The 14,330-nt window shown below is 50.4% G+C and overlaps 1 protein-coding gene across 4 annotated transcripts in view; it reads right to left on the reverse strand.

Moving 5' to 3' along the window:
• The window catches only part of ACAN (aggrecan), a 68,704-nt gene that overhangs the window by 16,112 nt on the left and 38,262 nt on the right, over window positions 1-14,330 (reverse strand). For all 4 annotated transcript variants that reach the window (XM_086364628.1, XM_086364626.1, XM_086364627.1 and 1 more), the window contains 5 exons: window positions 13,593-13,767; window positions 12,678-12,805; window positions 11,309-11,602; window positions 8,411-8,626; window positions 1,330-5,400 (listed from right to left, as the gene is read on the reverse strand). In XM_086364628.1, coding sequence (XP_086220754.1) covers window positions 1,330-5,400; window positions 8,411-8,626; window positions 11,309-11,602; window positions 12,678-12,805; window positions 13,593-13,767 — 4,884 coding nt within the window. The remainder of the gene's footprint in view (window positions 1-1,329; window positions 5,401-8,410; window positions 8,627-11,308; window positions 11,603-12,677; window positions 12,806-13,592; window positions 13,768-14,330) is intronic.

The raw sequence follows: 14,330 nt of genomic DNA on the forward strand, positions 1-14,330 counted from the left end.
AAGGGGTCCACTCTGGATGATGCAAGACAGCCTACCCTCGGACTTTCCCTCCCAGGGACTTCGGGGCATGACTGGCTCTCTTCAATAACTCCCTAGCTCAACATTCTTTTGAAGTCTCCAGCTTGATCTTCAAAATTCAAGCACCTTTTGGATTTTGCTCATAAAACAATCATTGGCTTGACAAAAAAAAAGAACTACTTCTCAATTTAATGACTTTTTTCTCCTAAACCATCATGCAGAACAGACCCTCTAGAAAGACATGCCATGTTTATCCTGTGGCTGCTACCCCAACACATCACTATGTACTCTTCTACGCCAGTGTGACAAGAAGCCTGCACCTCAGGTGACCTTGGACGCCTCCTCCCGACCCTTCTGTCTGCACCCCCATGGCCGCCGAGGGTCTTACCTACGTCTCAGTGCTTGCCAGTGTGGCCGGGGGGCACAAGCATATGACGTGTCCCTCCGTCTCCTGGCAGGTCCCAGCGCTACAGGGCTTTTCGGCACAGGAACTGGTAGAGGCTGCAACCCGCAGGGAGAGGCTGGGCATCAAGAATGTTGCTGCCTGGGGTACAGCGCAGCCTCCAAGACCTCCAGGGTGGGGCCTCAGGCCACAGAAACCCACAAGGCTGGTTTTGGGTCAACATGATTTCTGGGGACTCTCTCCCTCCTGAGCCCCTGCTTCTGGTGGGGCTGAATTCTCTGATTGGACTCTCAGTACACAGGGGGATGCAAGGGGCCCCAGAAAATAAAGGAAAACCAGAAGCTTCTGGGTTTGTGTCAAGGCAAGACCATCACTACAGTACAGAGGAGGGTTTACTTGCACAGGGTCGGGGTGAGGAGCCAGGGTCCAAAGGCAGGACACAGCTGGAGTGATGCTTCATATTAACTTGAACTGTGCAGGTTTTAACCCTGCACAAAGTAAGTATTGGCACATAAATGTCATCAGCAGATTCATTCTCTCTTCTCATGCTCATTCCATGAGCCAGGGGCAGGAGAAGAATTTCCAGCACTATCTAAACAGTACTTCTCGTGCCGAGTAAGATAGTTGAGTTCACATATAAATGTTTGTGTGATGGAACTCTACTGTGACTGTAACAATTGTGAACCTACAAGTGTGTACTGTGTGCAAAAGATATAGCCTTGTTCTCGACATATTTATATCTTATTTACTCTCCTCTGGTACTATTGCTGTTTTACAGATGAGGCTCAGAGAGGTTAAGATACCTGCCTAAGCCTGCACAGCTCAGAACCTTGAGTCTACACTGCTTCCTACCATGCTACAGTCTGAATCACTCCGACCCACTTAAAGGAAAATGATCCCAGCTGTACCTGTTGTGGTTGCCTCTGAATCATCTGTCCCTCCTGCGGAGGCTGGGATAGAAGCATCAGTCGGGGAGGTGGCTGTGTCGGCTGTTTGGCTCTCTTCTCCTGAGTGCACAGGGCTTGAGGATTCGATTTCTAGACGCGCCTCTGCAGGGCGCTGGGTCTGCTGAGTCCACTCGGATTCTGGGATGGTGGTGCTGATGACAATATCCAGCCCCGAGGTGTGGCCAGACAGATCTCCGCTGGTGTCAGTCCTGTCTCCAGAAGCCAGGGGAGTGGCAGAAGGTGAGCCTGATGCCTCTACGCTCACGTCAAAGGCAGTGGTTGACTCTCCACTCACTTCCGGGGTGGCCAAGCCCTCCGTGGGGCCTTCTGGAAAGGCTGAGGGGCTGCCACTCACTCCCAGGCCTGAGGTTCCCTCCAGATCAGCTTCATGGAAGGTGGAGGTGGTTTCACTCAGGTTAGGGGACCCGGAAGCTCCTCCGCTTGCCTCGGGGGCAGCAGATGCTCCCACCTCAGCCTCGGGATAGGCTGACGTCTCACCGCTGGATTCTGGGACTGATGACACTTCTACCCCCGATCCAGGGAACCTTGGCACATCCCCAGATGCAGAGGCTTCACCACTGGATTCAAAAAGCTGGGGGGTGTATGTTACGGGGGGTCTCTGGCCCAGTTCCTGGGAAACGGTTGGTTCAGTAACTCCCTCCACCAACTCAGATGTGATTAACGTAACTTCTGGAAGTCCGGAGGCCTCCCCACTGGTGCTCGTGGCTGCAGAGGATTCCCCACTTACATCAGTGGTGCCAGAAAAGTCCCCACTAAAATATGGAGTACTTGCGGGCTCCCCACTGGGCTCCACTAGTCCAGACTGAAGCCCACTTTGGTCCAAAGATCCCAAATGGTCTCCAGACATGTCTGGTGCTCCAGAAGGCGCACCGCTAAGTTCCAGAATGCCTGAAGGCCCTTCTCCTGCTTCTTGAGCAGTTGGAGCCTGGGTTACAGATTCCACCAAAGTCCTGTCTACAAAAGAGACAGTGGGGAAACCAGACGGAAGTCCACTGCTGTCATATGCTCCGGAGGGCAGGCTGCTCCCACTTTCAGCTCCGGAGGCTTCTCCACTGACCTCAGTTACTCCGCTTGGCAGGCCACTGAATTCTGGAGGCTGGGACGTAAACCCACTGGAGTCAATTGCTCCAGAAGACAGTCCACTGACATCCGCTAGCCCAGATGTGCCTGAGACACCCACCTCTCCTGAAGGGAGGCCACTGAGTTCCACAGATCCTAAGCCTTCTTCTTCTTTAAATGTCGTTGGGGTCACTTCAACCAAACTGGTGTCCACGAACGTAATGCCAGAAGATTCACCACTGCCACTCACAGCACTGGAAACCAGGTCAGGGATCCCGGATGTTGTCCCACTGAACTCTGGCAAGCCCGATGGTTGCCCACTGAGATCAGGGATCCCGGGTGCTTCTCCGCTCAGGTCGGTTATGCCGAATGGTGGACCAAGGCCAGAAAGAATTCCAGAAGCTTCTCCACTGATTTCTGGTTGTCCAGAGGCCAGTCCGCTAAGCTCAGTCACGCCAGATATTTCTCCATAAAACCCTGATGGCTGCCCACTGACCTCAAGAAGCCCGGAAGTTTCCCCACTAATGTCAGGAAACCCTGAGGGCTGTCCACTGACACCAAAGAGTCCAGAGGTTTCCCCACTGATGTCAGGAGACCCAGATGCTTGGCCACTGAGTTCAGCTCCTGAAGAGAGTCCGCTTGCTCCTCCACTAATGTCCAACTCACTGAAGGGCAGCCCAGATGTTTCTCCAGCACCGCTGATGTCAATGGTTCCCCTTCCTTCTAGTTCACCTGCTGTGGTGGCTGTGACGACTTCCACCAATGTAGTATCCACTAGGGAGACAGTTGGGAACCCAGATGGAAGTCCACTGAAATCAGGAAGGCCAGAGGATGGGCCACTTTCAAGGTCCACCCCAGAATACTCACTACTAAATCCAGAAGGAAGACCACTTGCTTCTGGAGCTTGCCCACTTCCTAGAGTTACAGAAGGTATTCTGCCAAGGTCCAAGGCTCCAGAAGCTGACCCAGTCAAGTCTTCTTTTCCAGAAGTCAACCCACTAAGATCCCCAGCTCCAGAAGCAGAGATCTCCAGACCTTCCCTTCCAGAAGGAAGTCCACTAAGGTCCCCTACTCCAGAAGCAGAAGTCTCTAGATGATCCTCTCCTCCAGAAGGAAGTCTACTGAGGTCCTCTACTCCAGAGGCAGAGATCTCTAGATGACCTTCTCCAGAAGGAAGAACACTGAGGTCCTCTACTCCAGAGGCAGAGACTTCTGGACCTTCTCCAGAAGGAAGTCTACTGATGTCCTCTACTCCAGAGGCAGAGATCTCTAGATGATCTTCTCCAGAAGGAAGAACACCGAGGTCCTCTACTCCAGAGGCAGAGATCTCTAGATGATCTTCTCCAGAAGGAAGAACACTGAGGTCCTCTACTCCAGAGGCAGAGACTTCTGGACCTTCTCCAGAAGGAAGTCTACTGATGTCCTCTACTCCAGAGGCAGAGATCTCTAGATGACCTTCACCAGAAGGAAGAACACTGAGGTCCTCTACTCCAGAGGTAGAGATCTCTAGATGACCTTCTCCAGAAGGAAGAACACTGAGGTCCTCTACTCCAGAGGCAGAGACTTCTGGACCTTCTCCAGAAGGAAGTATACTGATGTCCTCTACTCCAGACACAGAGATTTCTGGACCTTCTCCAGAAGGAAGTCTACTGAGGTCCTCTACTCCAGAAGCAGAGACTTCTGGACCTTCTCCAGAAGGAAGTCTGCTGAGATCCTCTACTCCAGAAACAGAGACTTCTGGACCTTCTCCAGAAGGAAGTCCACTAAGGTCCTCTACCCCAGAAGCAGAGACTTCTGGACCTTCTCCAGAAGGAAGTCTACTGAGGTCCTCTACTCCAGAAGCAGAGACTTCTGGACCTTCTCCAGAAGGAAGTCCAATAAGGTCCTCTACTCCAGAAGCAGAGACTTCTGGACCTTCTCCAGAAGGAATTCCACTGAGGTCTTCTACTCCAGAGGCAGAGATCTCTAGATGACCTTCCTCTCCAGAAGGAAGTCCACTGATGTCCTCTACTCCAGAGGCAGAGATTTCTGGACCTTCTCCAGAAGGAATTCTACTTAGGTCCTCTACTCCAGAGGCAGAGATCTCTAGATGAACCTCTCCTCCAGAAGGAAGTCCACTGATGTCCTCTACTCCAGAGGCAGAGATCTCTAGATGAACCTCTCCTCCAGAAGGAAGTCCACTGATATCCTCTACTCCAGAAACTTCTGGGCCCTCACCCCCAGAGGGCAACCTGTCAACTTTAGGAGCACTGGTCCATGTAATTCTCTCTTCTTCCCCTGAAGGCAGTCCACTTTCCACAGGCAGGCCTGAGCCCACTGTAGAGGTGAGCCCACTGGAGTCAAGGTCTTCAGAGGGCAGTCCACTTGCACTTTCCCCTGAGGGCTGCCCACTGAAGTCTAGGTGTCCTGAAATTTCTCCACTGCCTGTGAAGTCACCACTGATTTCGGGCACCCCAGACACCTCCCCAGAGCTTGGCAGCTCAGTCCTGCTGGGCACTGGGGCTGAAAGTGTGGATGGCTCCTCTGAGGGGAATGGCTCCTCTGAAGGGAATGGCTTCTCTGAGGGGAAAGGCTCCTCTGAGGGGATTGGTTTCTCTGAGGGGAATGGTTCCTCTGGGGGGAATGGCTTCTCTGAGGGGAATGGCTCCTCTGAGGGGAATGGCTCCTCTGAGGGGATTGGCTTCTCTGAGGGGAACAGTTCCTCTGGGGGGAATGGTTTTTCTGAGGGGAACGGTTCCTCTGAGGGGAACGGCTTTTCTGAGGGGAATGGCTTCTCTGAGGGGAACAGTTCCTCTGGGGGGAATGGTTTCTCTGAGGGGAATGGTTCCTCTGGGGGGAATGGTTCCTCTGAAGGGAACGGCTTCTCTGAGGCTGAGGGCACTTCCGTTGCAGAAGGGCCTTCTGTGTGCTCCTCTGTTGCTTCTCCAGTGGGAGGCCATGTAGGAGGGATCCCTGGAGGAAAGGAAGAGGGAAGGCGAGGTGTGAATTTAGTAACTCTGCCCCATTTTAAGCTCATGCAGAGAAGCTGAACTCCATCCCTTCCACCGTAAGACTTTTTCCTCAAGAGCTCAGAGATCTGTCTAGATATTTTGTAATGGACCCTCGCACAGACACTTGGGAGAATGGGGACCAGGAAACTCCCCACCACCCTCAGGCTCTGCTTTGTGAGACTCTAGGGGGCACCACCCACACAAGTCACAGTATGTGAGAGCCTGGCTGCCGCTGAAGGCAATCAAGGTCACCTTCTTTCAAGTGCTTCTACATTATCACCTCATTTATCTAGAACTATGATTTTTAAAGTGTGGTCTTTGGACCATCAGCACTGCATCAGCTGGGAGATGGACAGAAAAGCAGATTCTCAGGTCCCTCCCCAGCTCCACTGAATTGGGAATTCTGGGGCAGGACATAGCACAATGTATTTTAACATTTATGCCCCCATGTTTGGGGCAGGACATGGCATAATGATTTTAATATTCTGACCATGCTGATAATCTCTGTAAGTGAGAATTGTGCACCAGAACTCATCCCTCTGAGGCCAAGAGGGATGTTTGCAAAAATACATCAACTTTTTCCATTCTGAGAGCCCTAATAGGGCTAATAGAGAGGATTTGGAAAAGAGAGAGAGAGAGAAAAGGAAACCCCATAACTCTAAATAATTATGGTTATATTATTTCCTTTATGTCCTGTTTCCTTTGGCATTGAAAAATAACTAGCTGGGATTGTACCTTGCATGTATTTTTGGGCTAATTTCCCAGGCAGAGAACCTGAGCACAGAGGGTGCTGGGTCCCAGTGGTCAGGCTCACAGCCTACTCTCACTGGAGAATGCTGGATAAGGGTGGGGAGCTCAGGAACTGTGGTGGAATGCATGCAAGAGGATTTTAGGTGGATATTTATCTATCTATTTAAACACATATACACATGCGAGCATGCATGCTGTCACTTCAATCGTGTCCGACTCTTTGTGACCTCATAGACTGTAGCCCGCCAGACTCCCCTGTCCATGGGATTCTCCAGGCATGGATACTAGAGTGGGTTGCCATGCCTTCCTCCAGGGGATCTTTCCCAACCCAGGACTCAAACCCAGGTCTCCCGCATTGCAGGCAGTTTCTTTACCACTGAGCCACTGGGGAATTTCCCCACACGCATACACATACACATAAATATATACACACACCACAAATCAGAAAATAGCCACTTACAGACATTACATTTTTGGTTTCTTGTCAAAAGCAAGTCAATTTAAAGAAAAAGGTCCAGAGTTAACAGCAGTAGAGATTGTTCCCCATATGGCTCAAATCAGTGAGGTGGTAGGGAACTGACGAAATATTGGGAAATATTTCTGTGGGGCCACTGGAGTCCCCTCCCGTGAATAACTTCTGTTACTGGCTGCCCGAGTCCTGTGCCAAGCCACACACTCATACCCAAGAGGACTCAGTTCTTCCTGTCCTGGTGAAGGGCGAGGAATGGGCCTGGAGCAGGTGTGACTGCTGGGTGAGGTCTCTGAATGAAAATTCTACTTACTCCACTGATGTGACTTTACCTTCTGGGTTTGCATTTCCAGCACCCAGAGGAGCACTTAGTGTGGCCGGATTGCTTGGGGACTGTGCACTGACTGAGTGACTGGATGAATTAGTGGGAAGCTTTGATATATTCCTGTCTTCAAATGCATGTGACCCTGGGCAAACTGACTCTGCCAGGTATACACAGGTTACTGTGCATCACTATAAATCAGCCTTACCCAAAGTGGGCTATGTTAAAAATGTTCCATGGAAAAAAAAAAAAAGACCCTGTGGTCACATTCATTTGGGACCCACTGAATACACTGCCCTCTCTGCTTTACAGAGCATATTAGCACATCCAAGGCTCTGAGAAGCTCTGCAATGGTGGGGGTTGTGGTTGGGTGCTATTAATGTTTCTGTAAGTCAGGATTTCCTAAACCTGATGCCTACTAAATGCTTTTTCCAATAGGGTTTGGAGTCCGTGGATTTCATCCCAGCAAGTCCCATGTGATTTAATCATGACAGCTGTTGCTCAGGAAGTTCTGACTGGGGACACCTGGCCCAAAAAAAGGACTCAGATGGAGAAACAAGACAAGACAGGTCTATACATCAGTGTCTCTTTTGCTGTCTCATATACAGGGTTATTGTTACCATCTTTCTAAATTCCATATATATGCGTTAGTATACTGTAATGGTGTTTTTCTTATAGAACAGTCTTTTGGACTCTGGGAGAGGGAAAGGGCGGGATGATTTGGGAGAATGGCATTGAAACATGTATAATACCATATATGAAACGACTCGCCAGTCCAGGTTCGATGCATGATACTGGATGCTTGGGGCTGGTGCACTGGGATGACCCAGAGGGATGGTATGGGGAGGGAGGAGGGAGGAGGGTTCAGGATGGGGAACACGTGTATACCTGTGGCAGATTCATGTTGATATATGGCAAAACCAATACAATATTGTAAAGTTAAAAAATAAAATAAAATAAAAAAAATAAAAAGCAAGAGAAGACAGGTCACAGTGGGACTGCCAACAGCTACCCCCTCCCAGGTCCTTTTCCCTCTGTTGCAGTCCTTCCCACAAGAGTTTTAAGAGGTTAGGGAGTAGAGGTGTGAATGCAGGAGCACAGAGTAAGTGAGAGTCCTCCAGTTGATACAGTGCTGGGCATTTGGGGCGTGTAGCTGGAAGATAAGTGAGTGTAGAGAGAGTGAAAGAGAGAGAGAGAAGAGGTGTGTTTTATGAACAAAGCTGCCCTTTTTCTCCCTTAGGATTGGTCCTGGATGCCTGCTGAGGTGGCTGAAGTTACCCATGGCAGCACACTTAAATAAAATCAGGGCTGGGGGTCAGGGCTGGGGAAACAGATCACGGGTCCCAGGGAGAGAACACTTCCTCCTCCCCCCTTCCAGGCCACACCCTGGCCCAGGGAGGCAGCAGGACATGCAGGAGAGCCCGGACGGACCTGGTAGTGGCAAAGTGCCCGCTGGGGTGTAGGCAAGTTCCCATTCCGTCTTGTTTTCTGGCTCAACGGTGAAGCCTGGGATTGCAGTCGTCTCCTCCCCGATGGGGACAGCAGCCACGCCAGGCCCCACTTGTGTCACCATCCACTCCTCCACGTCAGGGCCTGCTGTGGGTGCACTACCCTCCTCTTCTTCTGGAGAGGGCGCCGCTGAAACACCTAAAGAGGACATGTGTGGTGAGGGCTGGGGGCTCCTTACCAGTGACCCACCCCAGGCTGGCCCTTCTTCAGGGGACCCAGGGGCCCATGAGGTGGGCCAGGCTTGTGCACAAATCTTGCTAGTCCTTGGACTTCCAACCCCTACCCAGTCCAGTGAAATGACGTTTGTCCTTAATTAATAAGAGGTGTTTGCTTCAACTATATCAATATGCACATACCATCAGCACTTTATTTCAGTGGTCTGGGGCACCTCTTTTGCAGAATCTATTATACATGCCAGGCATTGTTTAAAGGTGTGATGCATCAATGCATAAAATCATCTTAGGGGACTTCCCTGGTGATCCAGTGGCTGAGACTCAGTGCTTCCAATGCAGGAGCCTGGGTTCAATTCCAGGTCAGGAAACCAGATCCCATACACTGCAACTAAGAGTTTGTGTGGAGCAACTAAAGATCTCTCCTGTCACAACTAAAGATCCTGCGTGCCGTAACTAAGACCCAGCACAGCCAAATAAATAAACAAATATTTTAAAATAAGATAAAATCATTTTATCCCACAACAGCCATGTGAGAGAGATACATTATCTCACTTACAGACAGGGAAACTAAGGTTAAGTGACTTTCCCAGTGTCAGTGGCTTCTAAGTGACAAATCTAGTCCATGGGCCCAAGTATCTGGTGCCAGGGGCTTCCCAGGTGGTTGTAGTGGTAAAGAATCCACCTGCGAATGCAGGAGATGCAAGACATGTGGGCTTGATCCCTGGGTCAGAAGATCCCCTGAAGGAGGAAATGGTAACCTGCTCCAGTATTCTTGCCTGCAGAATTCCATAGACAGAGGAGCCTGACAGGCTACAGTCCATGGGGTCGCAAAAGAGTCGGACATGACTGAGTGACTGAGCAAACAGCATGATCTGATGTCAGACTCTCCGCTCTTAAGTACTGCAATGATGCTGCCTTTCTTGGGGACAGAAATGATGTTCCAAATGATGTTGTTCCTGGATCAAAATCAGGAGAGTGCTATTTAACATGCATGAAGCCATCCTGGCACTGGATGGTGAAGGCAGGATTCATTGACTGGGAGTAACTGTTCTGGTTTTGTGCACTTGATTGGGAAGGAAGCCAGGTTTCTCAGCAGATATATAAAAGGCTGAGTCTACAGAGGGTCGGGCATGGACGGTAGAGATGCTTGGCTGAGAATTTACTGGGGGGCTAATTGGCTTGACTTCTGATGTCCAGAGCAAGGAGAGGGGTGCTGGGGCAAGGGCCTCATCAAATCCTCTGGGAAGGGATTGGCTTTCTTGACTGACAGAGTGAGACTGAACTTTCTTCGAATTAGGTTTTAAAAGGTGACCCTGGGGCTTCCCAGGTGGGGCTAATGGTAAAGAACCCAGTCCGCTGATGCAGGAGACATAAGAGATATGGGTTTGATTCTTGGGTCAGGAAGATCCTCTGGAGGAGGGCATGGCAACCCACTCCAGTATTGTTGCCTGGAGAATCCCATAGACAGGATCTTGGTGGGCTATGGTCCCTAGGGTCGCAAAAAGTCGGACACGACTGAAGTGACTTAGGACTGAAAGTCTTGGAAACTTTGGGACGTTCAACGTTTGTTTGTTTTTTTAGAGATCCCCCCTCTTTTTTTGATTTAGACCATTTATAAAGTCTCTATTGAATTTATTACAATATTGTTTCTGTTCTATGTTTTGTTTTTTTGGCCACAAGGAATGTGGGATCCTAGCTCCCTGACCAGGGATTGAACCCATGCTCCCTGCATTGGAAGGCTAAGTCTTATCTACTGGACTAGCAGGGAAGTCCCTTGGGGGTTTTTCTAAAAAATTAACTTTATTTTGAAATAATTACATATTCACAGGAAATTATAAATATACTGAGTTTTGATGTATATGTAAAATATGGCACAAGCCAGTACTACAGTCTACATTCTGGGCAGTGTATCTGGACCCATGGACCCTGTAAGAACTCATCTAATCAGAGCCCAGCCAGTCCTTGGCCATGCCCTGGCCATGCCCACTGAGTCGACGACATCCCTCTCAGAACTCCAATAACATGGCATAGAGTCCTCAGCATGGGTCAGTTAGAAATGTGAATTTTTGGTGCTCAGTGAATAATAATTTGACTAAACTCATCACAGAAATATTTAGAAGCAGATGAAAGTTTGACCAGGCTGTACTATTCAAAACTGTATATATACTTATATACACACATACACACAACATATATGTGTGTTATTTATTTGCAAAGCTAACATTTATTGAGCATTTACTATTTCCCAGGTACTATGCTAAGTGTTCTGTATGTACTACCCCAGTTAATCCTTGCAGCAACAATTCGAGGTAGGAAATATTATATCATTATTTTATAGAGAAAGCAGAGAAACAGAGAGACTAAGTGACTCGCCCAAGGTCACACAGCTACGAAGCAGCAGAGTCATAATTAAAATTCAGATCTGCCTGATTTTGGAACCTAAGTTCTTACTTGTTTCTCTTTATGTGTCTCTGGGGGCACATTAGAAAGATGTACTTGCCACAGAGTCAAAGCCTAAGGTCATCCTGTGCAGAGGGACTGAACTTTTTCCTCTTTGCTGTGATGGATGGGCAGAGATCAGGAGGATGAGCCTGGGGGGGTCACCCCCAAGACAGAGCGGGGCTGAAGGGGAGATGAGGACACAAACCTCGGAAGCAGAAGGCGTGGTGCCGGGACAGCGGATCCAGGAGGCCCGTCTGGTTGGGGTAGAGGTAGACGGTTCTCACGCCCGGTTTGTCCCCGCCACAGGCGGGCCTTGGGGTGACGATGGGGTAGCGGAGGCTGCCGTCAGCCAGCCAGCCGGCGTAGCACTTGTCCAGACCACGGCTCCAGGCAGCATAGAGCTGGCCTGTGGTGGCCAGAGTGGCGTTTTGGGATTCACAGAACTCCTGGGCTTCCCAGAAGGTGAACTGCTCCAGGCGTGTGGCGAAGAACACCTCCCCTGGGGGTAGAGGCAGGTGGCAGGTGTGAGCCTCTGTGCCCACGGCCAGAGCAGCTGCTGCTCACCCAGGGGCAGGGCAGCTGCACTAAGACAAGTTAGTCACTCTCCATGAGAACAACTTCCCTTCTTTCTCTCTGGATTCTCCAGTCACATGTAGGCACCCCCTCTTCTGTCTAAGAGAGGCACTCCTGGGCATCCCGTGCTCCCCTAAACCTCAGCACTTAATCATGGAGCACTGAATGCTATGGACCTGTGGCCCCATCCGCGTCCTGTGAACTCAGGGAGCGGGGCCTGTGGCCACTCTTAGGGGTTGGAGTCCCAACACCCAGAACAATACTGGGGTCTGTGTCTGATCTGGGGGGAGGAATTTCACATTTATTGAATACCTGCTTATACCAGGCACTTTTCATGCACATCTCATTTAATATTCAGTGAAGTCTCTGATATAAGCATAAATCAGCTCCATTTTATAGATGAGGAAACTGAGGCCTAGAGTGGTTAAGTAACTTGCCCAGGTCCCCAAACAAGTGAGTGACAGTGTTGAAATCTCTCCAGAATGTCAGCATTTCCAAGATTGCATTCAGTGGGACAGTAATTTGGTGATTTTAATTGAAATGATAAGAAATAAGACCAAAGAAAGGGTCTATGTTTCATTAAGCTTGGATGATGCTTGGTTAAGCAGAGTTGAAGAGGTTGGTTTTTTTTTTTTTTTTTTTAATGCAGGACTTCTCAGAGTCTTTGATTTGTTCATGGGCATTGAGACTCTCAATGAGGCAGAAGGTGCATATAACATTTTCTGGTACAAGTAAATTAATTCATTTATCTATAGAACTTACTGCTTTTTCAAGAAACCAATGGTTCCCTGCAATGCTGGGGAATCCACATGAATCATCTTAGAGGCAGACAAGGGGCCTGACCTGAGAGAGGGACTGGGAAGGCCTTCTTTCTTAAATAGGATCCTTTCCTGGCTGCCTGCTCAGGTGAGAACTGGACTAGGTGGATTCCCCCTCCTCTGCATCTCCGCATCAGTCCCCTCACCCTTCCTCAGCCCGAAATGTGAGAACAGGGCCTGTACCCTCGAGTCTGTCCACGTAGCAGTAGACATCGTAGGTTTCTGATGGTGGCCGCACGCCGTAGGTCCGGACCCCCGGGCTGCTGTCCTTGTCACCCACACAGGGGGTCCGCGGGCTCACAATGGGGTATCTGCAGGGGAGGTGGGAGGGGCAGGTGAGAGCTTGTTCTAGAAAACTGGGGATGCGGGGCCCCAGGGTGAGGCCGGCAGGTCTCCTGAAGGGTTCAAACCAGGAAGGAGGACTTCCCTGGTGTGCCAGTGGTTAAGAATCTGCCTGCCAGTGCAGGGGACACGGGTTCAATCCCTGGTCTGGGAAGATCCCACATGCTGTGGGGCAACTAAGCCCATGAGGCACAATTACTGAGCCCATGCACTGCAACCACTGAAGCCACACACCCTGAAGCCCATGCTATGCAATGAGAGAAGCCACCACAGTGAGAAGACTGCCACGGTAACTAGAGAGTAGCCCCCACTTGCCACAACTAGAGGAGGTCCACAAGCAGCAGTGAAGACCCAGTGCAGCCAAAAAAAACAAAAACAAAAAAACAGGAAGGAATCTCTCATGCAACATGTTCCCTGTGCAGCTGGGGATGGGGCCGCCTGGGGGCCACTGAGGGATTCCTGGCTTCAGAAGAAAGCCCATGGCATGGAAGGGTCAGGCTGGTGAGGACTGGGGGGCTTGACAAGGAGCTCTCAATATGTTTTTTGAGGAGATATGACCAAGGAGTTAATGTCTCCTGGGATCCATTCCCGCCCTCTCAGAATACGGTTTGGTTCTGGGGGAGAAATTAAGGGGTCAGCCAGGAGCCACTAATTAACAGAGCACATAGTGTGGTGGGTGCCGCAGGCTCAGGCTCCCCAAGCCTGACCTCGCACGGTGGGGTTTGGACTGGCAGGGGAGCCCAGCTCGTCTGTCACCTGACTGTCTGGTCCTGCAGCCAGCCGGCGTCACACTGCTCGTAGCCTGCTTCATAGGCGGCCTGGAGCTGCTCGGGCGAGGCGATGATGGCCCCGGTGCGCAGGCAGGCCTGCTTGGCCTCCTCAAAGGTCAGCGAGTAGCGGGAGGAGCCTGGGCGGTAGTGGAACACGACTCCTGGGTGGGGAGGAGAGGCAGAGGTGAGACAGGTCAGGATCAGGGCATGGACCAAGGGCCACAATGCCAACGTCTGTGGTACCTGGTTCTCAAGGCTTTGCAGGTGTGGAAGGAGCCCTGGCTCCTTGAGGAATGACCTCTTTTCATCCCCTCCTTCCTTTTCTATTCCCCATCTGATTCCTTGTCAAGTTGGTATCTCTGCTCGTTCAAACTGCTCCTGAAATTCACCTTCCCGAGAAAGCCTTCTAGGAACCTTCTGCCATGGGTGTCCCCAACCCTTCATTCTGGCTTCCTCACTCCAAGGCTGCTCATTTGTCCCCAGACTCTTGAAAACAAAGGCACTTGCTCTTAGTATAAAAAGAATAAGTGATCACTGCAGAGCATTTGGAAAACACAGAGAAGGACAAAGAAAAACATCAAACAAATCTATCAAACCACTGCCTTTCTTCCACTTGGCCCAAAGTCCCGGGTTCAGGGGGTAGGTGGTCCTCCTGAAAATAGCTGCAAGAGTTTGTGCTGGTGCACTGGGTATATGTCGGGGCATGAGCACAGGGCACAGCCTG

This window comes from Bos grunniens, chromosome 21 (assembly GCF_055505025.1).
Source record: "Bos grunniens cultivar Pamir isolate PY7600 chromosome 21, Bosgru_T2T1.0, whole genome shotgun sequence".
Classification (NCBI taxonomy): domain Eukaryota; kingdom Metazoa; phylum Chordata; class Mammalia; order Artiodactyla; family Bovidae; genus Bos; species Bos grunniens.